This window comes from Pimephales promelas, chromosome 7 (assembly GCF_988280905.1).
Source record: "Pimephales promelas chromosome 7, fPimPro1.hap1.1, whole genome shotgun sequence".
Taxonomy (NCBI): domain Eukaryota; kingdom Metazoa; phylum Chordata; class Actinopteri; order Cypriniformes; family Leuciscidae; genus Pimephales; species Pimephales promelas.
The window spans coordinates 28,712,254-28,737,509 of NC_142775.1; the positions used below are offsets into that span (position 1 = coordinate 28,712,254).

Genomic DNA, 25,256 nt, shown 5'->3' on the forward strand with positions numbered 1-25,256 from the left:
CACTGGGGTCATATTGCCACCACGATCGCTGTGTTTGGTTTTTCAAGCGTCAACCGAGAGGCAGCCATTCACTCGCATTATATGGACTCACAGATTGATTATTTTCTTAAAATTGTAATGTGTGTTTATCTGAAGAAAGAAAGTCATGTTCAACATGGATGGCATAAGGGTGATTAAATGATGAGAGAGTTTTTAGTTTTGGTGAACTATCCCTTTAAGGGTAAAGAAGAAAAATCTTTTGAAGCAAGCGTTTTATTTGGAATACGAATGGAACAATTTGTCTCCAGCTTGCTAAAAATCTAAAAGCAAATTTTGTAATATCTAGGGATTTCACTGTCATACTGCTACAACAGATCACGAAAGAAAGTAACTTTGTGTACTTCATTGTAACCCAAATAGCCATTTTATCCATCACCATTACTGTTAGCCGTCATGTTGTGGATCAAGAGTGGGATTGAGAAACAATCATGTGGGCTAAATGTCAACATGGGATTGTGGAGAGACAATGGAGATGGAACATTTTTGAGCAGGGATTATAATGAAAAATATTCGCTTTACAATGTTTGCGAAATCTTTCAATAAAAGAGATGCATGATGTTTCCAAACCACGACATTCCCACTGAATGTTTGGGATGGTAAATGTCCCTTTGTACCCTCATTGACTCTCCACATGTACGGGCAGGTCAGGAGGTAATTCATCTGCCGTTAGATGGGATTACTGAGTGCTTCAAGTTAAACGCTTGGGATAAACACACTTCTCTGCTCTTGCTCTCTGATCTCTCTGTTGCAAAATGTGTTACCGTGTACGAGGGAGGTATTTAGCAGCATACTGTGAACTCACTCATTAGCACAGTGGGGCTTCTCTGATGAGACCGAATGTAAACACAGATACCAATAAACAAATGAGCTTTGGTTTTAAAGTGCAATCCACAAAATGAGTGCAAACTGAAATGGAAATATAGCTTTTTTTTTTTTTTTTAGTTCACGGCCGAACATGTTAATTGTGTGGTTATTAAATTATGTAATTGCTGAATAATAAAATCAGGCCATGCAAAGCTGCTTTTCATAAAGAGGGAGAAAAACCTGCTGATGGAAAAAAACCTCTCCTATCTTATTTCCTTAACAGTGTTATCAATCTTCCTTATTTCTATCAGGTATCAATGCTTAAACAAATTCATAGCTGATATATGAAATGTAAACACTTTCACCTTGAGGGCTGAAAATGACAGTCTGCAACTCAGACAATCTGAAGACTTCAGAAAGCCAGAAGAATAGAGTTAGATGTAAACATGACAACAAAAGTGCTGATAAGTGATAAGAGTTTTAAATTGGTATGGTGCACAACAAGATTTAAAGACTTACATAACCAAGTACACTAACATGTGGAAGCTGACTTTTTTTTTTTTTTTTTTATCAAGGCAGCACTGTATAAAGTGCACATTTGTGATCATTTGGTTCATTCAACGAACGAAACGAACAAATTGGTTTTTGAAAAAAGATTCGTTCATTTTGATGAACGAGTTCGAACAGGAGAGTCACAAAAGGGCATCACAGAACAGAGCAAGGCAAGCATTTGAGCTTATAAAATGTAAACTTTGTTATTTATTTTTTTAAACGAGCAATCTTTTTGCTTGATAAGACCCTTATTCATCGTCTGGAAACGTTTTAAGCCCTTTGAACAGTTTGCACTGAAACTGTCTTTTGGACCTTGACCCATTTGGTTCCCATTAAAGTGCATTATATGGAGAAAAATCCTGGAATGTTTTTATCAAAAACATTAATTTCTTTTCGACTGAAGAAAGAATGACATGGACATCTTGGATGACATGGGGGTGAGTAAATCGTTTTTTGAAAAGTGAACTACTCCTTTAAACACCTTTTTTGTTTTAATTATGTATCAGTAACTGCTGAAATTAAAATAAATTATTAAATGCTTTAGACGTATTTTTCATTGTTAGTTTGTAGTTTACTACTGTTAACAAATGGAACCTTATCAACATTAAAAAAATCTCCAGCACATATCAACATGCTTGACTCCTTTAGAAATAATCAAGCACTATCAGAACTGACAAGACAGTTTCACAAACTATTCTAGAACTACATTCAATCTTTTTGCAGTTGCTCCATCTAGTGGCAACCCATTTTATTTTCACTGCACAGGCATAAGAACAAGACAGATCAGTATCAAACTAGATTTATTATATACAGTAGTAAATGGCCAACACCGGATCCTCTACTCTCCTGAACACCACTGCCATTCCCATTACAATTCTCACATATGTTGAGTTGACTGTGGAGCTGCTATTTCACCAGGATAGTGTTTAATACTTTTGAAATGCCAGAAAGGCTAAATAAGGGGGATTGTTACAATATTATGTATTTGTAAATGGCAAAAAGTATGACAATAAAAACATGGGGAACACTTCATTTGTAGATCATGAAATCCAAATTTAGCAGACAGCAAACTTTTAGAGACATATTCAAAGCTTTTAAAATTAAAACAAATATCTACTGGAATACAATCCATGATCCAGCTTCATCAAACCTGAGGGGTCAGAAACAATGCTGCAATGTCGACATTTGAAATTGTCCATAAAAAGGGAGTCTTAGAGTAGTTTACTGCGATTAAAGAAAATCTGAGACCATAGACTTTAGTCACAAACATCCTTTCACAAAACTTTTCCCTCCTTGTATATAAAAAAAAATAGATGGGGAGGTGCAACATACGTACATTATACAAAAAAAAAAAAAAAAATGTATGTAATACGCATACAATAAACTCTAAAGGTGGGGGAGAAACAACATTAGACACTGATTTCCAATACGATTCAGAGAGAAAATTGCAAAAATGGAAATTAGGTTTTTGGATGATTAAAAAGTGAGAGAGAGAAAAAAAAACTATTAACTTAAACATTAGATTTCCAAAACCTTTACCATTTCAGCCCTGAACTGCAGTGGAAGTGAAGAGCACACAAAAAACCATCATCCACACGTGCTCCATCTTTAGCACGTCCCTCCCGTCTGCTGCTGGAATACATCAATAGTGTCTTCATCCTCCATTTCCAGCTGGAAATTCACATGACAAAAAGATTGAGAAACATTTTAATCTGAGGCCTAATTTGAGCTTATTTGTGCCCGAGCTCTAGGTTTTCAAATACACTTTCGATTACAAAAACATAATTAAAATGATTGGATGACTGTACGAATTGATTAAACTTCTTTTACAGATGTTGCATCCTTAAAGGCATTTGGAGTCAATTCATACAACCGAAATAGAAAGTCACCATAGCAAGAGATGATTTCTTTATTAACCAGTTACTGCTTTCATTCTGAGCTGCTCAAAACAAAAAGATAAAGTACAAACCTGTGCAGGTGTGTCCGTCTCATTGATTGGCTGACCATCAAACCTGAATCGTATTTGCCTTATGGATAAACCCTGGAAAAAAAAAATCCAAGTTATAGTTCTGCTATAACCAGACGTACAATGCTTCAGGAGTACAGACATCAGAATCACTGGAACTCAAGCTGATGCCTCACCTGTCTTTCGCAGTATGCCTTCATCAGTTTGCTGAGGGGGGTGTGCCTTTTGATTTTAAACTGGACCACAGATCCATCCTGACCTGCCACTTTCAAATTGATGTGGTCATTTTCAGTCTTCACGCCCTCCTGAAATGAAATATGCAGAGCAAAATATACCGATTAAAGAGTGATTAATGAGCATGCAAAGTGTAGTTTTAATCACACAGAAGGGTCTACACACATCAGGAGAGCAATTTGCGCTAAAGCCACATTGTCCATCACATGCAGCCGCTCTATCAAACATTAAGGTTAGATGTTCCTGTAATACGGGAAAACACGATTTGGGATGTTAATAACGCGATAGATAGCAAGACTTGAGTCTAAAATATGAATTAGTACAAGCACTACTAATAAAGGACTGCAACCTGCGCGAGAATTTAGACAGTGTTAACGTTACCCTTTCAGTGCAACTGCGTTTGGCGCAAAGTTGAATCAACTATCCGCCATGAAAGAAAGCCAATCTGAGCATCTTGTTGATGCTGAAATGAAGCGAAAAACTGCCGATTTGTCTATAAGCGACGAGAATTGTTATGGTTGTCCATGTAATTGGATGGATGGCTAAGTTAAATGGCCACATGTGGAAAATGCGCAAAATCTTTGTTGAAAACCTCTTTGTTTCCCTTCTAACCACATATAAAGTGCAGGTCCCATACAATCTACATTCATGCATTATAATCACATCAAAATATTCCTCTCCATGCTACTGGAGCTCAGAACACAAAGACATGCATGTACCTTTGGTTTCTCTTCTGACATTTTTGTAGAAATGTAGGATTTTCCTGATATTGTGGATGTGACGGTAACACGAGAGCGCTACTACCCGCTTCTGTCCTCCCCGCGCTCAGCAAGGACGCGCAAACTGGATTCGCCCATTTGATTGGACCAGGTAAAACCACGTGATTCCCAGCAGGCCCGAGAACGCGCAAAATCAACTCGTCTATTTTATTGGACAGAATGAAACCACGTGACCAATCCTCGTGTTCTGCTTGAGGTTTGAGGCCAAAAACAAATTATTTATAAATAAAATATAGTGTGCGCATTAATTTTGCTCAATGAAAAATGTTACATTATTCATTTTGGGGTATCAGGTATAAAAACTGAAAACATTGTTAAACATTATGTGTGTGTGCTTAAAATTTTAATTACATATACAATTAAATGTAAAACTTTAAAACTTCAACTTCAATAAACTTACACGACCACAAAAATATGACAAATATTTTTGTAAAAAAAAAAATGTGCCACTTGAAAAATTACTCTAGTTCTGATTTAGGTCAAAACTATACTCAAAATCTATTTGAATGATGAATAAGCTTATTGCAAAAAAAAAAAAAAAAAGCATTTAGATTCAAAGCTAAAACTTGCTATAATTTACATTAATAATGACCTTTTTCTTGTTTGTCTAACAACAGATTCCTAATAATCTACAATAAACAATAACAAATATACAGTATTCACTTTTAATCCAAGTTTATTTGGCTTTGTAAATCACACTGATATATCAACCATTTGGTAATTACAAAGAGCTAGTGATTAAAACATTGACAAACACAAAACCAAGTTATATTGAAATATCAATTTATAATTTATGCAAGGCAAGTCCTAGTTTAATCTGATTAAAAAGCTACATTAAATGACATGTGCAGCCAACCAAAAATCAGGTTTGGCCCAATGCACTTAATTATCAACACATCTTGCTGAATTTATTTTGTCACTTATTTGGATTTGCAAAAAGTCATCAGGGTACTACATTTACAAAGATTTTTTACAATACAATGTCTAAATTGTGGTTTGCGTGCAGATCTGTTAAAAATCTAGGTATGAATAAATCAAATTTATGTATGCTTGTGTGGCCAGCTGGCAACTAGTACAATCAAATAAAAATGGAGTGCTGGATATGCAAGGAAATGTGTTCATTTTTGAGAGGTATTAAGAAAAGGCAACAGTGGAGCATCATCAAAAGTTTCTTAGCTGTTCTCAAATCTGGAGTACTGGTTATCCTTTGTCAAACCTGAAACAGAGTGAGTAAAGTTCAAACTCTGAAACACAGTATAACTAACATTTATAAGTTAACTATAGAGGATACTTCTATTCATTTTATACATAATTTATGATGAAAGGAAAATTACCATATTTCAATCGCATTTCATCATGTCTCTTCCTCATCTCTGCTTTCCTGCAGAAAAAAAAAAAAAAATTCTTAACACTATTTCATCAAGACAAGACTAAATGCTCTTCATATTTATTAACAAACTCAAATGTGTGGAATAATTTTTCGCAAAACAAATCATACCTCTCCTCTTTGCGAAAACTTTTCAGATGAGCTTGTCTCTCCATTCGCTCATCATTCCTCTTAGACCTTTCAGATTATTAGGATAAATGTTTTAGTCATTTCTTATGTCCTCCAATGTGCTGGCCATTATTTATTAATTATTAATAGCAGTAACACACACACACACACACACACACACACACACACACACACACACACACACACACACACACACACACACACACACACACACACATATATATATATATATATATATATATATATATAAAATCAGCCAATCCCATAACAGCAACTCACTTGTTTGTATTAAAATAGGCAAATGCTTAAGAGATATGACTGGGTATCATTATTGCAGTGATTATGTTTCTAGCAAGTTATATGTATGGCAACAATTCTTCTAACCCTAATATTAATGGAGTGGTTAGCCTTTCATTTATTAAACAACCATGTATGAAGACACATCATGGCCATATTCCAGGATGACAATGTCACAATTCAACAGGCTCAAACTGTGAACAATTCACAGTCAATTTCACACACCTCTGGCACCTCTAGTTCAGACCTTAAATTCAATCAAGGTCTTTGCGATGTGCTAAAGTACACTTCCATTGTCAATTCAAGATCAATTCAAGAACAAAAACTGATGCACCTCTTGATGGAAATAAATGTTGTGATGTAATGTCCATGTTATCACTGATTTCCTACTGACACACCATAGCAAAAATATATAAATAACTGTCGGGCTTTAAACTTTTTTGAGTGAAAACACTAATGTGTCTAAGACTTTTGCACCCCTAAACTGCCTTCCCATAATATTAAAAGCTTTAATGAAAAGGGCTGGTTTCCTCTTACCCAATGTTTTCACATTTACAGCAGCAGAAGCAGCAGACGAATATGGCGACGAGGATCAGCCCGGCGATCACAGAGATGGTAATGATGAGAGTCTGGAAATTCACTGTGATTCGATACAACACAGAATTGACGTGATCATTCCTGTCCACAACTTGTACTCCAAAACAGGCAGTATATGCAGAAGGTTAAACTTCCCTTGACTCATTTTAAAAGAGTTCAAAGTAATAAAGTGACAATCAAGAATGTAATTAAGTTAAAGCTACTGTGAACTATGGACTAAGAATGTGGCGAATAAAGTTGTAGTTTTTACAGTTCAGCATACACGTTTATATTCCGCATGCAGAATGGAAGATCATTTTTTTACTTATGTTTTATGGGACAGGGCTAAAATAATTTGAAGCTATTTGACAACAGATATAGGCTATATATTCAACAATACACAATATTAACTAAATGTACACAAATTATACTGTTCAAACCTGTTCCATATTTAAAACACAATGGGAATGTAAACCGATGAGAAGTGGGAAATGTAAACTGTGCATGCTTAGTTATAATAAAAAAATGCACATAATACATCCATTAAGTCTACTAATGACAATATGTTTCCCGCTGTATGTGATTGTCGGTCTTACTCCAGCACATTCCCCATCGTGCATCTGAGAGAGGACAGACACTACGAGATGGTAGAACGCTCTTCACTGGATAGTCGATGCATTTCTGGCTTGAGATGCACCACAAACACTGAACAAAAGATAGCATCCACAATTATTATTATTTATATTACATCCACAACTATACATTTATGTCACAGAACAATTTTTCACAAATTTTTGCTGTCTGTATAACAAATTCTAAGGGGTTTGGAAGTGTCATCGGTAAATAGCAAATTATACACACTGACAAATCCTACCGAAACAATCTTCAGACATTCTTCACAAGTTGTGTTGGATTTTATAGTGCAGTCTGTGAAAAGAAGGCAGTTTTAGGGACAAGTCTGGCATCAATGTTACAGCTGATTTGAACCATAGTTTAATAAATAAAATCTAAAACATACAGCATTGCTCAGAATTCTATTTTGAATGTCAATAAAACATATTATCTTCAAGCAGTTATATAAAATATTCTCCCTGACCTCTTAAGTTTTCTATCATGTGATAACAGGTCACACTCTCTCTGCCTTAAGTCATGATCGGATCAAATTCATAAAAGCGTCAACAAAACACGTTTTGAACAAATTTAGTCGTTTACGCCACAAAATTCTTTCAATGGCTAAAACTGGCTTGGTCCCGATGTTTTACTAAGCCCGGGTCATATGATCAGCTGCTCAAAGTCACATTTGCAACAGTGGTTGTATTATACGTGACTTATTAAGACGTTACTATTTCCAAGAAAATAGACGATGCAGAACGATTAATTCGGGAAAGTGTGCTTGGTAGCCAGACAAACGAACTGCAAAAACATAGTCTTCGTTTGAAAACCTTACAAATGGGCATCATGCGTGAGAACCGAAACGAACCTAAAAGCTGATTCCCAAAAAATAGGTAAATAATATTGAAGTAACAGTTAGTTAGCCATTGTTGTTTTACCGTATCTAACTTACATCGTATCTAAAGATTGTAAACAAACAGCACTGTGGCCCAAACTTACTTGTTACTGGACTTGCCGTCTGGGCAAAAACAACAGCAAAACTGAAGACAAAGAAAACAAAAGACAGCAAAAAAGTCCGAGTTTTGATCATGTTGGCAAACGCAGCGGATCTGTGTGTTTCTGCCCTGGTTGGTCATGTGTTTTCTGGAAGGAAGGATTGAACCTCGTCTTTCAAGAACCTCCCAGTTTCGAAATAGTGGTTTATGGTTAAGCAGGGTTTATTTGAGGCACTCACTGATTTATAAGTTTATTTTCTGACAAAACAATTCATTTTTTTAATGACATGTTGGCTTCTTAAAATTATTTAGACTTATTATTTAGACCTAAAATTATTAATACTTAAACACATCAACTATTATTTATCAAAATAAAATATGTATTTAAATACACATTCTGATCTGTTTGTATTTTTTAATGGATAACATTTGTAAAATAATACAATAAAAATTAAAATAAATAAATATATCAGTCTGTCTCTATTCTAAATTCAAATTCAGATGTGTGAACATTTGATACCACAGTGTTTTAACACACATTCGCACACACACATTACTGAGGGTCACTGTGGGGGACAGAGGAAATGTATTTGTGACAGTGAAGCTTTGTGTCTCTGACACTCTGGGGATATTTTTCCAATTCATACTTTGATTTCTTGATAGAATTGTTATATTACTTGTGTTTTAGTTTCCTGATCGCAATGTTCCATATATATACATTTTTAGACTGTTTTATAATTTGATTTATTTTGATGTTTGTGTGAGAAGCAGTTCTGGTATTAGACTGGTTAGTGTTAGTAGTTAGTCAGGTTAGTAAGTCTCAGAAGTCAGAACTAGCTGACTGAGGGGACTTTTTTCAGGGTTCATTTCTTGTGTTTGTAATGCTTTAAAATGAAGCAATTCTGTGGGACTTGATTTTAGATGCATCCATAATTTGAGGGATTATTTTCAAAATCATCCCCAAACATCACTTCCAGACAGCGTAATGGGCTGATTGGAGTCAGATTGGATAGTGTAATTGGAACAGATTGGAATCAGTGTTTCAATGTTTTGGAATTTCTTCTTAATAGCGAATAGAGCTCTTTAAACTTTATCATGAAATTTGAAATCTTGTTTGAAATCGACAAAGCATGCAAATATTTTTCCGTGTTTGGTCTGTTTTACGATTAGGGTGTGAAGGGTGTAAATGTGGTCAGTAGTTCTGTGATTTGGAAGGAAGCCAATCTGACTCAGGCTCAGGATATTGTGTTTGTTAAGAAAGCTTACAATTCTATTGTTTAAAATACTGCTAAATAGCTTCCCCAGATTACTGCTCACACAAAGGCCTCTGAAATAATTAGGGTCCCATTTATTTCCTCTCTTATGAATTTCAGTAATAAGTCCCTGGCTCCAGATGTCAGGAAAACAGCCCGAACTAAGTACAATGTTGAACGGTTTGAGCACAGCCGCCTGCAGCTCAGGTGTACTGTTTCAGCATTTCACCAAGAATGCGGTCAGGAGGACCACACGATTTCTGACATTTTTGGCTTTAAAGTTTGTTTGTCAAATTGTGTAATTGGGAAGTGGATTTTAATTGTCGCTTCAGAAGTGTGTAGATTTATTTTGATCAGATAATAATTGTCATTGAGTTGATTTGATGGTTTCCATATGTTATCAAAATGCATTATCCAGATTTCTCCATCTTGTAGTGGTTGGTCTTGTGTTTTGTTGTTGTTTTTTGTGCTCAGATTATTCCACATATCTAAAAAAAAAATTTCATTTTTCAATTTTAAAAAAAAAGCCTCATTCTGCAGTGTTTCGTGTCCCATGTATATGCCAGCGTAATATAATATATAATATTATGTTCATATATTATATTATAACAGATATATTATAACAGATACTAACAGATAAACTAACACAAACTAAAAAAATCCAACCAAAATTTTCTTATTACAAGGGAATTTTGGAAAAAGGAATGAATGCGTGTTGCAGTTGTTTATTATTTTATATCACACACATTAGATTGTGGAAATGCGAAGAACAAAGGAAAATGTAAGGTAATTCGATAACATTTAAATAATCCACACCACATCTGGACCTGAAATAATTTATTAAGCATTTTGTAAATCCAGTTACAAAAAAACAAAACAACCTTTGATTTTCAACCTCTACACAATCTTGAAATATTTTGACTCTAAACTAAAGACGATGACTCTGGAATTGAACTGACCAGCAGCTCAACAGATTTATTAATAGAGCAATAATGAACAGAACTTTGAATGAGGCCATGGTACCTCTGATACCACAGTGTCATTCATTCATACTATCACTGTGTGTTACATCACTGATGTAGTCTGTACACAACATGCCATCAACAAAACATCATCATCCATACAACAGCACTAACACTGAATAAATACCCAGCCCACCCATAATTATTCACTCTCTTTTAGGCACACAAAAACATCCTTCAGTTAAGTATGCAGGCTTCCTTTAAGACATTCTTAACCATCTTGGAACAAAAATAAAACATCCAGATGATGTCTTAAAAAAGGATTGATGTATGAACTAAAATGGATTTGCTTTTCTTGAAAGAATGGATTTACAACTGACCTACTGTGTAAAATACTGTGTGAAAAACAGCTTGTTTTTTTACTGTATTTTTTGTTACAGCTTTTCTGCAAAATAAATATCAGTACAGTGGTATTCGACATATTTCCTGTCAAATCTTTTGTTGCTATAACACCCAGAACACTGCACTGAAATGTTGAGATATTGCTTGTCTTTATACTGTACCTGAGCTTAACCCAGAACGGGCCATTCACCCAGAATGCGTTTTTCTATTGTTTTGTCAACATGCACTAACTAGGCTGGAGTGTTTGACCGTTGTGTGTATCTGACCATGGAAACGGTACATTAAAGCAGGCTCAATTTTTATGATAGCAGATTATTGCAGAAGTGGAAGCACTTTAAAGTCTCTTCTTTAAAAACAGACCAAACTTTGGTTGGTATGAACTTACAACCATCATGAACTAAAAGGATTTATTTTCACATCTGGGCTCAAAAATGTGGATGACAGTTTCAGTTTGAAGCTTTAAATAAGTCTCTAGTCTAGACCATGCATTGTTTTTTTTATCCCACTGCCCAGCTTTTTTTAAGGGCCAAGCACATCGATCTAGTGCGTTTACGATGGAAAAGCAGATCAGTGGAATTCAAAAACACATTTTGTGTGAATGGCCCCTTATGCACAATACATAAGAGAACGCATAAATGAAAATGGCAAGACAAAGGCAGAAAACCCTTTCCTCAATTTTTCAACCTAAGGAACCTGAGTGAAGGTTCAGTAACAGTTAAGCAGTAACACAGAAAGCAATCTAAATGACGCAAATCTGCACAGACCAGCCCTTGTGCGGAGTAAGGCAAACGGACAAGTTTTAACATGGCTGTTGACACTTTCGATGTGTGCAATCCCTTCAGGCTATGAGTCTTTAAGAGCTCTCAACAAAACACTGTTTTGTTTGTAACATTTAACACCCTGTTTGGATCTTTCACTTCAAAGAGTGTTCAAACCTGAAAATGGCCAAAATTAGAAAACCAGAAAGGAGCATATTAAAGCATTCAGGACTTTGAGGTATTGGCGATGAACATTTGCTGGTTAACAAGCATTGCACCACGTACTAACTAACCAGACGTGATGGGATAAAGGAACAAGTTCTAAACTCAATTGTGATGATTTACAGGACATTCAGTTGAAATCTCATTGGTCCAACATCCCACTCCACATAACTGTATATTAATCAATAAATATGATACGTTATTAGAGGGGTGGTAGCAGATTTTTAAATGATGTTTGTCTTCTCACTGGTTCCTGTATCATCATCTTATATTCGCCAATCCGCAACCCCGCTGTTAAGTTCCTTTTTCCATCAATGAGAAGGAAATCTCTAGCGTCTAGACTGTGATTGGTCAGTACTCATCACCTGATCCAGTTGCTCCCAAAGCTGGCCACTGATCTGACGCTGCATCGCTTCTTAACTATCATGTTGATGTAGGCTTTCATTATTTTGGTGATCTCTCCAACCTGAAACAAGCCACAGTTTACACAGTGAACACTTCTATTCAATTGTATGTTGCTTATGTATTCCTACAGGGACAGTTCACCCAAAAATGTAAATTCTGTGATCATTATTTGCGTCAAAACTCATAAGACTTATCTTTGACAACCAAACTTGGAAGATTCAAAAAGCTCATGAAGCAATTATTATGAATCTAGTGGTTTAATACAAGTACATGCATACAGTGCATTAAATATGGTTAACGGAAGTTCAAACACACTTCATAACAGGCAAAAACAAACCTCAGTGGTTTTTGTGCATCAAGCAAGAATGTTTGAGATTCTATTTACCATATTTGATGTGTTGGTCAATGTTTATATGTGAAAATAAGTCTACATCAAAGCTGTTCTTACAGTAATTATCTCTATTCAGAAGACTTGGATTAAAATGCTCAATTCATATAGATGTAGTTTACGAACTTATGAAGCATCTACATTTTGGTGTAATGACTTTTTATGAACGAATTTCTCAGGTTTCATTTAAAATATCTTCCTTTGTGTTTTGAGAGAAGACTTGGATTAAAATGTTCAATTCATATAGATGTAGTTTACGAACTTATGAAGCATCAACATTTTGGTGTAATGACTTTTTATGAACGAATTTCTCAGGTTTTATTTAAAATATCTTCCTTTGTGTTTTGAAGATGAAGTCTTATGGCTTTGGAAAGACATGTGGATGAGTACATGATGACGTCTTTGGGTGAACTATCCATTTAAAATGACATTTGATTACCTGAGGTGTCTCAAAAAACATGTCTCTCCCATCCACTGTGATCTTGTATGTGCTGGCAAGAGGAGCTCCGAAGAAGACAATGTGTTCGTAGGGGAAAGTCTCCAGAGGTTTGGCCTCTCCTCTCTTATACACAGACACGTTCTCGGCACTCACGCTCAGCCAGAGGTCATGAGGGAAACCACCTTCTTTACACTGCACACAGAATCACAGCGAATTTCAGATTAGACTATAATCAAATTATCCAGATACTATCTGGGTGTGAGATAGTAAAGCAACCACTCAGAACATCCAAAGAATACCTTCGCAAATGCATAACACACCTTTCACTGTTCACACACCAATCAACTTTTCCTCAAACAACCACTAAACTATTTGTTGATATGTGACGTGAAGGCCAAGTGTGGTAACCCATACTAGGAATTTGTCCTCTGCATTTAACCCATCCAAGTTAAAAGTGAGACGTGAACACAAACTCTCTAACCATTAGGACACGAATGCCAATGATAAAACATGGCTGGTGACTGGTACTAAAAGGTTAAAGCTCTATCACGTTTGAAAATAATGTTCCATCTACTACACAAAACCCTAACCTACACCTAAATGATAGAGGTAATAAAAGCAAACGATAAGATAAAAATGTATTTGCTGAAGCAACCATGTCATTTTAGCTTGCTTCTAAGTCTTGCGTCTCTTTTATCGTTACTCAGGTTACATGGGTACCCGAGAACTTCAGGGGAGCTACCGAGCAAAACCGAGAAAAAGTCATCATCAATATGGAGCTGGTTATGTTAAGTACATGTCAAAATGTACAGATCATGCACTATGTTAAAAGTGCTCTGAGGTCGTAGCATAGTATTGTGCAAGGAATCATGCAAAATAAGACTTTATGAATCCAAAGTCTAATTACTTGTGTGAAAAGTATTAAAAGTTGTTGGTGCTTTACTGGCACTTTGCATGATCAATCAAACCCATGTTGTAGTCATCTTTTGTTTCATCCTAAGTGCTTACCTCCACATCAAACAGCGTGGATCCATACCCAGGCCATTCTTTGATGATGTTCATATATTTGAGCATGGCTTGGTGTTGATCCAGACCATGCAGTCGACTCCATTTCTCCATAATACTGGCCCTGGTGGCTGAGGTCTCTTCCTTGATCCACATTTCCAGCATTTGTTCCTCCTGCATGCTGCGCTGTTTCTTCATAGTGCCCGTCTTGAGTCCACGCCTCAGCGTGCCGTCCAGGAAGCTCGTCCTCCTCCTTTCTAGGGTCTGTCCCGGTCCAGCTGCTCCTCCTACTTTGGTGAACTGAAGTATGCGGTTGCGCAGACGGCCAGTGGGGTAGACGCTGTCCAGGCTCCAGTTGACCCGAGACACGTCCCCAGACAGGTACTGCAGACGTAAAGCAGCCAGGTGCTGAAGGGTGTCCTCGTGGGCAGGAAAGTGACCGCTTATTAAGCTTTCATGAGCCTGGAGAGACGAATGAGAACAAAACTCACATCTAACTTTTTTGAAAAATTTATAATAAAATGGGGTTGGTTTTGTGCTTCAAAAAAAAGAAAAAGATAACGGCCAATGGATTAAGAAAAATAAACTTAATTCAAGTTCTTAATCTTTTTTTTTTTTTTTACTCCACTGGCAGGTTGTTTTCAATGCTGGGTAGTAACTGATTACATGTAATCTGAATTACATAATCAGATTGCAAAAATAAAGTACTTTTAAATTAAACTCACAAACCCCAGTCTGGGAAACCCTGATGTAATGTAATATGTAATGCATTTCATGTTGTTGACAACAAAGAATGGAATATATTTTCTTTCTCTTTTTATTTTTATATCAATATGGTACAAGATTATCCTATTCAAATCAATGTGTTAAACGAGTTTGGTCAAAACTGAAGTAATCTAAAAGTAATCAAAAAGAAGTCAGATTTAATTAATTTAATATATTGCATACGTTACGACAATTTTTGTCATGTAATTTTGAATCAGTTTACAATTTATAAGTAATCTACCCAGCTCTGGTTGTTTTAAGCACAAACTCTCCTAATTTAATACATTTCTAATAAAATAAGATAATGTCTTATGTCATTTACTTCTCAATTTAATATATCTTGATTTAGGAATGTTTAAGAATGTGTCTCATAAAGCTGAAATAAAAATAAAATAAGTATTAGACTTTCTATAACTATAAGATAAACTTATTTTATCTGTTTAATAATAATAAAAATGACAATAACAAAAGAAAATAAAATCTATACATTTAAACAAAAATTTAAACTGAAAACTTAAATCTAAAATCGAAATCTGCCTTTGAGATGGTCAAAATTAGTTAGTCTAGGTAGTTTCTCTAGGTATTACACACCTCCTCAGTTAGTTTGAACAGAAAAGTGAAACTATAAATAACTGACCTGCTCGAACATGAAGACAAACTCCACTCCTTCCTTGGGCATGCTCTCCACATCTAAGAAACAATACAGTTTGAAGTACAGCTTCCATGGGCCATCTTCCTCCACCTCACTTCCTGCCAGCCTGAGAAACAGCCACCACAACAAACAATCATTTTTGTGCGATACTTTTATGGATGTCATTAGTGCATCACTGCTTTAATAACTAATTGATGACACATACGCTTGGCAGTGTTTTGTAGGAACTGAGTTTAAAGGTGCCATCTGGAACTAAAAATCAAAAAATATTCCATATTCCATGACAGATGGGGGCAGTATACCTCCAGAAAATGTGTTGTGCTGCTGCCACACGCACTCACGTCTTCAAACAACACAAACGAGCGCTGTTTTGCTCTCTTTCTCCGCATATTATTCAAATCATTTGACACGATAGTAAAAGGTCGGAAGACCGCAGTTTCACGTGGAGCATTTGGAGATTTTTAGAGATCAGAGACTAAATGAACAACATCTCAACACTAAATGATGAAGACCGACTCATAGACGCCTGTCTCAAAAACAAGCTGTTGCATTTCGACGATATGGGAAAATAAAAGCCTGCAGGCTATTATTTTAAGTTTACGGTATTCGTTTTGTTCATATTACACTTTTATTGTTAGTTTGAATTAATTTGACAGACAGCATTCGCTGCTGCCAGCTCTCACGAATTCACCGTGAGACACATGCAATTAACACTTAGCAAGCAGGTTAGTTAAGCTCTCAGATTCTGTCAATTTTATTATGCAATTCAAACAATAAATAACGTTTTTGCGCTTGTACATGTTACACCACAGATCCCTAGCGCACGTGAACCGATCATCTCTACTAGCTAATGGAAAAAGAACCCGAACACTGTTGAAAGATACAGTATGCTACAACTTACCAAAATGTATTCCTCATGCATAATGTCAACCAATCATTTTTTGAACTCTTCCCTGAACTGAAATGTAGTAATGGGCTGTATTTCCACAGGACTGACATCAGGTTTAAGTACACACACAAGCCGGCGCGAGCGCGACTCACTCGTGTAGTGCAGTTTGGCTGGTGGTAACGTTGCCCGGCCGCATACCGCCTCCCATGGCCGGAACTGGTATTACGACACCTGCCGGGCCGGGGCTAGTAATTTAGCATGCTAATTTAGGTTTATATCTCGGCAGCACTATAACTTGTCAGTTTTTTAATTAAATCATTGCACTTATTTCTTCTCATTCTTTTGATGCGTGTAGCTCAATTTTTGGATATTTTTACCTCAATTATTACATATGGCACCTTTAAACTCTGAGTGAATAGGCCAGCAAAGTTGAGGTAATTTTACCTCTCAAACTTGGCCAGCACATCAGCCACAATCACCCTGCTCTCCACGGCCCGGTCGATCGTGCTGTTGTGCTCGAACAAAGCAAACATGTTCCTGCTATCCTCCATAGCCAAGCCTCGGATCAGTTTCTCTACCACCTACACACAGAAAAGAAATGAAACACTTCACCATCAGAATATTACACCATAAAGACATGCAATCCTGATCAAGAGGAATATTTGTTTATCCACGTTGTTTAGCCACTGTTTTCACGTCGTTGTAAGGCACAGGAAGACTTTTCCCCGTCAATTTCCAGAGCCAAAAATGTTTTATCACTGTTTGTTTTACTCAGTGATTACTTGTGTTACAGTTACAGTGGTTTAATTCTGAATCAACTAATATCTAATTGCATGGATTTTGCAGTTTGGCTGTGCTTTGCAGGTTGTTAGCATCCCTCACCTCTCCTGCTGTAGTGTGAGAGTTGATAGAAATCTTGCAGGAACCTCCACCGTGGCAGTAAACAGTCGTCGTCATCTCCCGTCTGTTCAGGAGGGCGATAATCTCGTCTTGTGAAGGCACAAACTCCCGCGCTTTTGTCTTCTTCAGCGACTCGCCAATGAACACAGCGAACATCTCAATTTCTGTTCCAGGGAACAGCTCCTTTATCCTAAGAAGTGATCGATATCAGAAAATATTAATGGCACCAAATACAAAATATGATGTGGTGAGAAAGTCCTTATAAGGTAAAAAACACAATTTTTGAGATCCTTTTGTTATTAAACAGATAAACAAAATAGCAAGTACAAAGTAATGCAAACACACCGGCCTATAGCAAAATGTTAATATTTTGTTTCCAAAATATGTCATTTACATAATTCATGCACATCCAGATTTTAAAAATTAAACTGTCAACATAAGACCACCCAAGAGAAAGCCAGAATGGACCAAGTCATTGTTATACTTTTAGGAGGATGCAATGAATTTGAGGTACAAAGGCTTAGGCCAGAATGCTATTTCTACCATTTCCTCAATTTTCTTCTTAAAGTACATCACAATGACATCTATTATTTAACAGTATGAAAGTATGTCATATTCAAGGAGTAGCTACAACACCTTTTCAGGTGGAATCTGAGGTATCTGAGGATGCCACGGCTGGGCAGGAAGGTGCAGCTCATGCAGGTGAGCAGATGCCAGTGTGACCGGTTGGCGGGGCTGTTGGGCTGAGGCACGTGATTGGTTTGTTTGATCAGCTGACAGTAGACTTCATCTCTGAGCGGCCGTAGATCTTGACATGTTTGTAAGATGCCTTGAATGATGGGCATAGGGTCTGACACAGCTTCCATCTCCTGTAACGAGTTAAAGATCTTCACCGCCTCGTCTTGCAGGCTGGTGTAGCCTTTCTCCTTTTGCACTACAGGAATAGGACAGGAAGAGGAGACAGATGGAGAAAGAGACACGGACAAAGGGATTAAATCCATCATCACACAAATCCAAAGTTCAAATGGTAAAAATGTGCGTCACTGAACAAATTAATCAACAACAATCTAACAATGGGGGAAAATATATGAACCGTGTGAACAGGAGACTGCGGTTGGAATCGAATATTTATGAGGTCTAGGTTTTAATAGATGTTAAGCTCTATTAAACAGCCTGCTGTCAAATACTTTTGTCTATCAGTTTGTAAAACATGCAATGATATAATAAAAAAAACATATTAAACATTTTCTAAATTCTTGGATAATTATTATACATACAGCTTTTATGGCCTTCAATTAAAAACCTTTCAACTATTTTTTTTAAATACATATATGAAAAAAATCTGAAATTACTATTCATATTTAATATTTAATTATTATGAATATTTAATAATACATAATATTTGTCATTCATTTGAATATTTTAAAATTAATTGGTCACACTGTAGAATTTTTATTTGTATTAATGTAAGTGTTTTAAAACAGTATTTTGCATGAAATTTCTGGAATGTGTTGACCCATAGACACATGTTTGCTTTTACAAAATATTTAATTTCTGTTGATTTCTGAGGTAATCAAATGAACATAGTAATCAACAGCATGTCACAAATTGTAAAAAAAAAAAGCCAGAACGTGAATTTAACAATAGTAATACTAACAAAAATAGTATCGTCTACAGTGTTATTGTAAAACTATTTACATTTAATAATTTTAGTTTTAAGTTATAGTCATACTCATTTTATTATCTCTTTTGTCTTTTTTTAAATATTTCTATAAATTTTAACTTATTTTTATTTCAGTTTTAGTTATTTTAATATTTTTTTAGTTAGTTGACAAGACATCCATTTCTAAAGTTTTTCATCTAATATTTATATTTTATTTTATTTGACTTTATTTGACAAGATTTAAACTTGCATTTATACATTTTGCAGATGCTTTAATTAGTTTATGAGCTACAGGAATGCAGCTCCAACAGCAATATTTTAAGTTTGAGTCAACAATAACTCAAAGATTGCCTACACCTAAAGACATTTAATAAATAAAAAAAGGAAACACAGGAATGGTCAGTGTAAAGGAGAGACTCACAGTTGACATTGACCTCTCCGTATGGTAGAGGCTGCAGCGGCGAGTGCAGCGGGTGCTGTGTGTATCTCAGGATGGGGTTCCTCCAGTACATCTGCTCCACAGCCTCCACATTAAGACTGCTCTCCTGCACCACCATCAAAAACAGTAATGGCATTACGGCTTTGATATACTCATTTAACAAAATGTACATCCACAAATCACTGCAGGTGGAAACACAGCACACAAAAGTGACACAAAAGGTTTCTTGAGTTTTGCCGTTTTTGCCATGCTTGATAAACTAGGTCATACCAGTCAAAGGTGGTAAACCAGTTCAAGCTTAAATTACAACCTCAACATAATTAGCCACCTCAGGTCGACTAGCTGAAAAGGTGGATCTCAACTAGCTAGCAGTCCATCGAACCAGATGACATGTAAAACTAGTTATCAAAATCTGGTGTTATCTGGATTTCTAGCAGAATAAAGCTCCACTCAACTGAATACTACTCACTTTATAACCGAGATTCACCAGTCACTGTACACTTTTTCTCAATAAATAAATGAATCATCATAACCACCATTGAATAATGCACTTTTACAATGGCACTGGTAAATGAACATTTAATTTAAGCCTCCACACCACTAGGTGTCAGTATGGTGTCCAGCACCAGGAAAATATCCTGCATAGATGTAGAATGAAAGCACTCAGAAAAAATCTAACAAAAACAGAATGAAGTTAGAAAAAAACAAGAGAAAGAGTCTGAGTGAACAGCACACAGTGAACTCATCAGTGTACCTCACTTAACACTACAGTTTTTGACCCTGAGCGATTGTCTGGGCTTCAGAGGTATCAGCTTCCACAACTGAAACATGATTGTTAATACGATGAAAAACCTCACTCAACAAGGGACCATGAATTCAATTCGATATTTTAGGATGAATGTACCTTGATATCTCGGATGAGTTGCTGGGTAGGTGTTTCTATAGGAACTTTGTTGTCGATGGCCACCTGAATGGCTGAAGCCCATCTCATGGCTTCATTCAATAGTTTGGTGTAGAGACGGTAAGAATGCTTTCTCCCATGGATTATTATGTTCCAGTAACCTGTAGACAACCGGAGGCATTGGAAATTGTTTAACGAAAATTCAACGAAAACTCTGTCAAACAATCATAAACCTTGTTCTGACTCTCACCTGTCTCCTTGTAGACTTTTTCATCAGGCTGAACAACCGAGCAAAGGCTGTTGAGCACCAGTGTTCCCAGTTTGGAGGCACTGCGCTCTGACGATTTATAATAATCCAGTGAGTTGTTGGTCAGAACAAACCAACGTTTCTTCAGCTTGAGAGATGTGCTCTTGCCACTGGACTTCATCTCTTTATGCAGCCAACCTTATGGAAAAATTGAGGGAGGAAGAAATTACAGTCACAGACTAGACTAGAGTATGATAAGATTAAGAATAAAAAGTGTGTAATTTAGTGACTATAAAATGATGATTTAATGAATAGTCAATAGTTATAGATTAGTTTTCATTTCAAAAAAAGAAAATTTAATGGAGTTGACATTCATTTTATTAGGCATTTTAATAATATAACATCTGAAATCTACAGATAATCTATAGTATATTACAAAAATAGAGAGAATTAAGACAAAACGCAATTTTCATTTAAACATGTACTGTATATTTGCAAACCAAAGAACAAAAAGTTAAAAAAAGGGGATCTTTTGCTGGTGTATTTAAAAAAGAAGTATCACATAGCGAAAGTTAGTACCACGATTCATCGTTTACAGAATTGTTTTTTACACAAATGTAAAGTATACACTACCATTCAAACATTTGATCAAGATTTTTTTATTTTTTAAAGCTGCATTTTGCATGTTGGCTGCATTTATTTGATCAAAAATATAATACAATATATAACTACAATATATAAATAGAATTGAACTGCTTTTTAAATTTATATTTTAAAATGTATTTTACTCCTGTGATGTCAAAGCTGAATTTTCAGCATCATTCCTCCAGTCTTCAGTTTCACATGATCATTCACAAATCAATCTAATATGCTGATTTGCTGCTTTAAAATCTTTTCTTATAATGATCAATGTTGAGAAAAGAAACCGTGATAGATTTTTGAAGTATAAAAAGTTCAAAAGAACAGACTATATATATATAATTTTTTATAGTAAAGGCATTCATAATGCTGAAAAAGATTTTTGTCACTTTGGATCCTTGCTGAATAAAAGTATTCATTTCATTCATTTCTTTCTTTCAGAAATCAGAAAGTGATCCCAAAGGACACAAATAGCATCCGTTTTGTTGAATGATTCATCATAACCACAATGTAGCAACAAGTACAGTTCTGGAAAATCCTGTACAGACCGGTCTGACTCACCTCTCACTATGAACTCCTGGCCGTCTATTTTCGAGTCTCCTTTAGGCTTCTGGAGGAGGCCGATCCAGTGGTGCATTTCCTCTGGTGTGTCAGTGTTGCAATGGATCACGCGATTAGCAGTGATTATAACAAATGAGTTTGGCCTGAGGGAAAAAAAAATCTGATGAGTACAGCACTGTACAGCCATTATCACAAATACTATGTTCCAAATGAATACATTAACTGCATGCAATATGGACAATATAAAAAATGTGGTCACACTTTATATTAGGTGTCTTAAACTACTATGTACTTACATGAAATTAATTGTTAGCTGCTATTGAGGTGGGATACGGGGAAAGTTAGGGACAGGTTTGATGGTATGGTTACGTGTAAGGGTGGGTTAAGGGGTAAGGAAAAGGTGCAATGCAATGTAAAACAAAAACAGTACAATGTAAAAACATGTATGTACACAATAAGTGCATTGCATCAAATGATTAATCAAAATGTTAGTTTATAGTAGTTAAAGACCCTTAATATAAAGTGCGATTGAAAATATTCTGTTTCTGGAATATAGCTATATGCTCAACACTCATATCATGCATTACCTGTCTGGATTGTCGGAAGCACATACAGAGTCGATAAGCCCAACATCCAGTGTTCCCTGAGGATGAAATATCATAAAAATGATATAAATACTTATTCTATGAGAAAATAAAGATGCTGAAAGTGTTAGTGTGAACACTCACAACTGCGTTCTTGGGGTTGGCCTGCTCGTGCTGCATCTGCAGAAGCTGTTCTGGAGTGGCACTGTGGACGCGGCTCAGCACGTTGAACCAGCCACTGCAACACAAGCATGCAGACAGGAAGCATTAGACCATGTTAGGTATTAGACGACGATATGAAATGAGTTGTATTACACCACAAGGGGGCACAACAGATGAGTGTGAAAGTTAACGAAACTCTATTAGTCAGGCACACTGGCCTAAAATAAATACAGATTTTGAATGTACCTTGCATCCTCAGGAGATTCTGCATAGATCTGGTAAGTCCTGTCTTCAGTCACGATATTCAACGCATTCTCCTTCTCATGGTTGTCCACAATCTCCCTGCGTGAAACATCACAGACCATCAGCCTATGAACATTAAAGCTTACAAATGCAACAGTAGTGGTGGACACTGGACTGGTCAATTGGTCTTTTGCTGGTAAACACTAGGCAGGCAGCCAGTTGCAGCAGTTAAGTATTGTCATTTACATTGCGCATCGAGTTCTTACTTGGCAGCTCTGATGTCGATGGTTCCCTTCAGTTTCTCCTCACTGTCGTTCTCGAAATACATGAGTTTAGAGTCTCGAAGGACGAACCAGCGCATCTTCCAGTTCCTGCGGGACAGAGTGGACATCCCTCCACCTTTCTTGTACAGCCACCCTGACTTGAGAGAGTCCTGCTTTGCCCTGAACCACATGAAGGTCTCGTCTTTTAAAACACACCACCGCCTGCGCCACGGGATCATCAGCCCACCTTTAAGATGAAAAATAAGAAACAGAACAACAAAATATTAATCTTTCACAACAGTCTATCCATTAAAAATGTTCAGCTTGAGCAATATTATTAATTTTGTATAGACATAAGCTAAACAATAAGCATGCAAATCGTATGAAACACTCACTTTTCATGTACAGGTAGCTGTGGAAATAAAGAGGTCCAGTTCCATTAAGCAGATGCACTCTACCGTTTGACACCTCCTCATCTGTGTCCACATATCCATCGTTCTCATCATTGCTATCCATGAACTGAGGAAAAAAATTAAAAAATAGTGTGAATGTCAATAAAGGGCTTTCCAATGTACCGTACTAGTTCAAAAGTTTGTGGTCCGTTTTTTTTTTTTTAAATGAAAGAAATTAATACTTTAATTCAGCAATGATGCTCAGCAAGGCTTTAATAATATTGCTTTCTATTTCATTGAAACATCTTGAAATGATTCCACAAATGATATAAAGCAGCACAACTAATAATGATACTGATCATTTTACATTTATTATTATTATCAACATCGATATGCCATCAGGAATAAATGCCATTTAAAAAAATATAAAAATAGAAAACAGTTCTTTTAAATGGTATTAATATTTCACGATATTACTATGTTTTGCTTAACTAAACGCAGCCTTGTGGAGCATAACTTCTTTTAAAAACATTTGCATATTTTTCCTAAAATGTCTCTTCTTTACTCTGTAACCGATCACTCTGTGTTTGCTGCGGTAGGACATCTGCATTTCACTGTCTAATGCCGCTAGTTAATACAAACAAAAAGAGCATGACATCAGTAAATGTGTTCCCATTGTTAACTGTCATGAAAAGTTTCATATTACACCCAAACGTAACCCGAATCAAGTTTCTGTGTTCAAATATTCTCTGAGAGTCAACAATCAAGCTGTTGCAGGACTGTGTTTGGAGCAGTTGTGACAGGAATTGGCTAATAGCTGCACATTCTGGGAATATCCTGAGGGAGAACGACTTAATGAATATACCAAATCATATGCACCTGATCCGATAAAAAGAATTGCAAGGATAAAAAGAATTAGGGCAATGTGCTGAGTGTTTCTGTTTTGCTTTAAGCAATACCGGATCTCACTACCCTGACACTGAACTGTACAGCATAAACATGGCGAAATTCATTTTCCTTTTTATACCAAATTCCTTACAAGGCGTACACACTTTGCAGTGAAAATTCAACTGAAAGTCGCTCATTTTAAATGACAGGCGACGTGAGTGACTGACCGCAGGCGATGCCACAAAGATTAGCAAATGTTATGCAAATGTTTAGTGACTGTTAATGGAAGTATAAAGTGAAACGCACATGTTGACCAGCTGACACAGCAACTGAGTAGAAACACTACAACAAACAACGGATGGGTCTGTCGATCAACTAGTTGTCCATAGTGGTTGGTTAAGATTTTAGCAGCAGTCATTTAATGTGGGATGAATTAACAGATGTGAATTCTCCAAGAGGGTTGTGATGTGCTGACAATGTGATGAAACTGTAAACATACTGAGATGTTGTCTCTAAAGTCATGCCCTTTAAAGCACCGCCTCTATGGCAACCCAGGCAGTGACTTTGAATTAAAGTAGACAGACTCAACATCAAAGAGAACTTAATTTGTTAACTGACCTTACAATATATACGGCTAAAGGCAATAAATGGTTTAACATTTTACATTGTCATTTTACAGTAAAATGGTGTCAAATTTATGGTTTTGGCAAGAGAAAAGGCAATGATAAAAGGTAAAAGGACATTCTCAGAAGTCCGTGTGTGACATCACGTATGATTACATTTTTAAAAATGTCTTCTTAGTTTTGTTCTTGGTAACTAAATAACAGGAAATGAAACACAAAATGGCCTAATGTTACATTTTCT

The 25,256-nt window shown here is 36.2% G+C and overlaps 3 protein-coding genes across 3 annotated transcripts in view; all 3 read right to left on the reverse strand.

The window, feature by feature from the left end:
• Positions 1 to 2,302: 2,302 nt before the first annotated feature.
• sumo3b (small ubiquitin like modifier 3b) lies at positions 2,303 to 4,468 on the reverse strand. The gene is made up of 4 exons (XM_039683618.2): positions 4,315 to 4,468; positions 3,538 to 3,666; positions 3,365 to 3,436; positions 2,303 to 3,066 (listed from the first exon to the last, which is right to left on the reverse strand). The coding sequence occupies exons 1-4, from the start codon at positions 4,333 to 4,335 to the stop codon at positions 3,004 to 3,006; spliced, it is 285 nt and encodes a 94-aa protein (XP_039539552.1). The 5' UTR covers positions 4,336 to 4,468; the 3' UTR covers positions 2,303 to 3,003.
• A 564-nt stretch (positions 4,469 to 5,032) lies between these two features.
• pttg1ipb (PTTG1 interacting protein b) lies at positions 5,033 to 8,535 on the reverse strand. Its single transcript, XM_039683612.2, has 7 exons — positions 8,375 to 8,535; positions 7,638 to 7,690; positions 7,360 to 7,468; positions 6,725 to 6,827; positions 5,873 to 5,938; positions 5,709 to 5,755; positions 5,033 to 5,590 (listed from the first exon to the last, which is right to left on the reverse strand). Exons 1-7 carry the CDS (start codon positions 8,463 to 8,465, stop codon positions 5,547 to 5,549), a joined length of 513 nt encoding a protein of 170 aa, XP_039539546.2. The 5' UTR covers positions 8,466 to 8,535; the 3' UTR covers positions 5,033 to 5,546.
• Positions 8,536 to 10,445: 1,910 nt separating this feature from the next.
• The window catches only part of myo10l3 (myosin X, like 3), a 70,952-nt gene continuing 56,141 nt past the window's right edge, over positions 10,446 to 25,256 (reverse strand). Inside the window, exons 25-40 of the mRNA XM_039683284.2 lie at positions 23,508 to 23,631; positions 23,116 to 23,359; positions 22,853 to 22,948; positions 22,589 to 22,682; positions 22,448 to 22,503; positions 21,861 to 22,003; positions 20,664 to 20,858; positions 20,417 to 20,574; positions 19,495 to 19,618; positions 18,047 to 18,344; positions 17,393 to 17,600; positions 16,955 to 17,091; positions 15,607 to 15,727; positions 14,208 to 14,666; positions 13,200 to 13,391; positions 10,446 to 12,433 (exon numbers count right to left, since the gene is read on the reverse strand). Of these exons, the coding sequence (XP_039539218.2) occupies positions 12,329 to 12,433; positions 13,200 to 13,391; positions 14,208 to 14,666; positions 15,607 to 15,727; positions 16,955 to 17,091; positions 17,393 to 17,600; positions 18,047 to 18,344; positions 19,495 to 19,618; positions 20,417 to 20,574; positions 20,664 to 20,858; positions 21,861 to 22,003; positions 22,448 to 22,503; positions 22,589 to 22,682; positions 22,853 to 22,948; positions 23,116 to 23,359; positions 23,508 to 23,631 (2,754 nt within the window). The 3' untranslated portion in view covers positions 10,446 to 12,328. The remainder of the gene's footprint in view (positions 12,434 to 13,199; positions 13,392 to 14,207; positions 14,667 to 15,606; positions 15,728 to 16,954; positions 17,092 to 17,392; positions 17,601 to 18,046; positions 18,345 to 19,494; positions 19,619 to 20,416; positions 20,575 to 20,663; positions 20,859 to 21,860; positions 22,004 to 22,447; positions 22,504 to 22,588; positions 22,683 to 22,852; positions 22,949 to 23,115; positions 23,360 to 23,507; positions 23,632 to 25,256) is intronic.

Bases quoted from the DNA above. Each gene is read 5' to 3' on its own strand.
- sumo3b (XM_039683618.2), bottom strand. From the start codon at position 4,335: ATGTCAGAAGAGAAACCAAAG. The intron at 3,667-4,314 runs GTACATGCATGT...ATTTCATTTCAG, and splicing joins TGTCAGAAGAGAAACCAAAG to GAGGGCGTGAAGACTGAAAA. The intron at 3,067-3,364 runs GTTTGTACTTTA...GTGAATTTCCAG, and splicing joins AGACGGACACACCTGCACAG to CTGGAAATGGAGGATGAAGA.
- pttg1ipb (XM_039683612.2), bottom strand. From the start codon at position 8,465: ATGATCAAAACTCGGACTTTTTTGCTGTCTTTTGTTTTCTTTGTCTTC. The intron at 7,691-8,374 runs GTAAGTTTGGGC...TTCTTTTCACAG, and splicing joins GACGGCAAGTCCAGTAACAA to ACTGCACTATAAAATCCAAC. The intron at 7,469-7,637 runs GTAGGATTTGTC...TCTTTTGTTCAG, and splicing joins AATGTCTGAAGATTGTTTCG to TGTTTGTGGTGCATCTCAAG.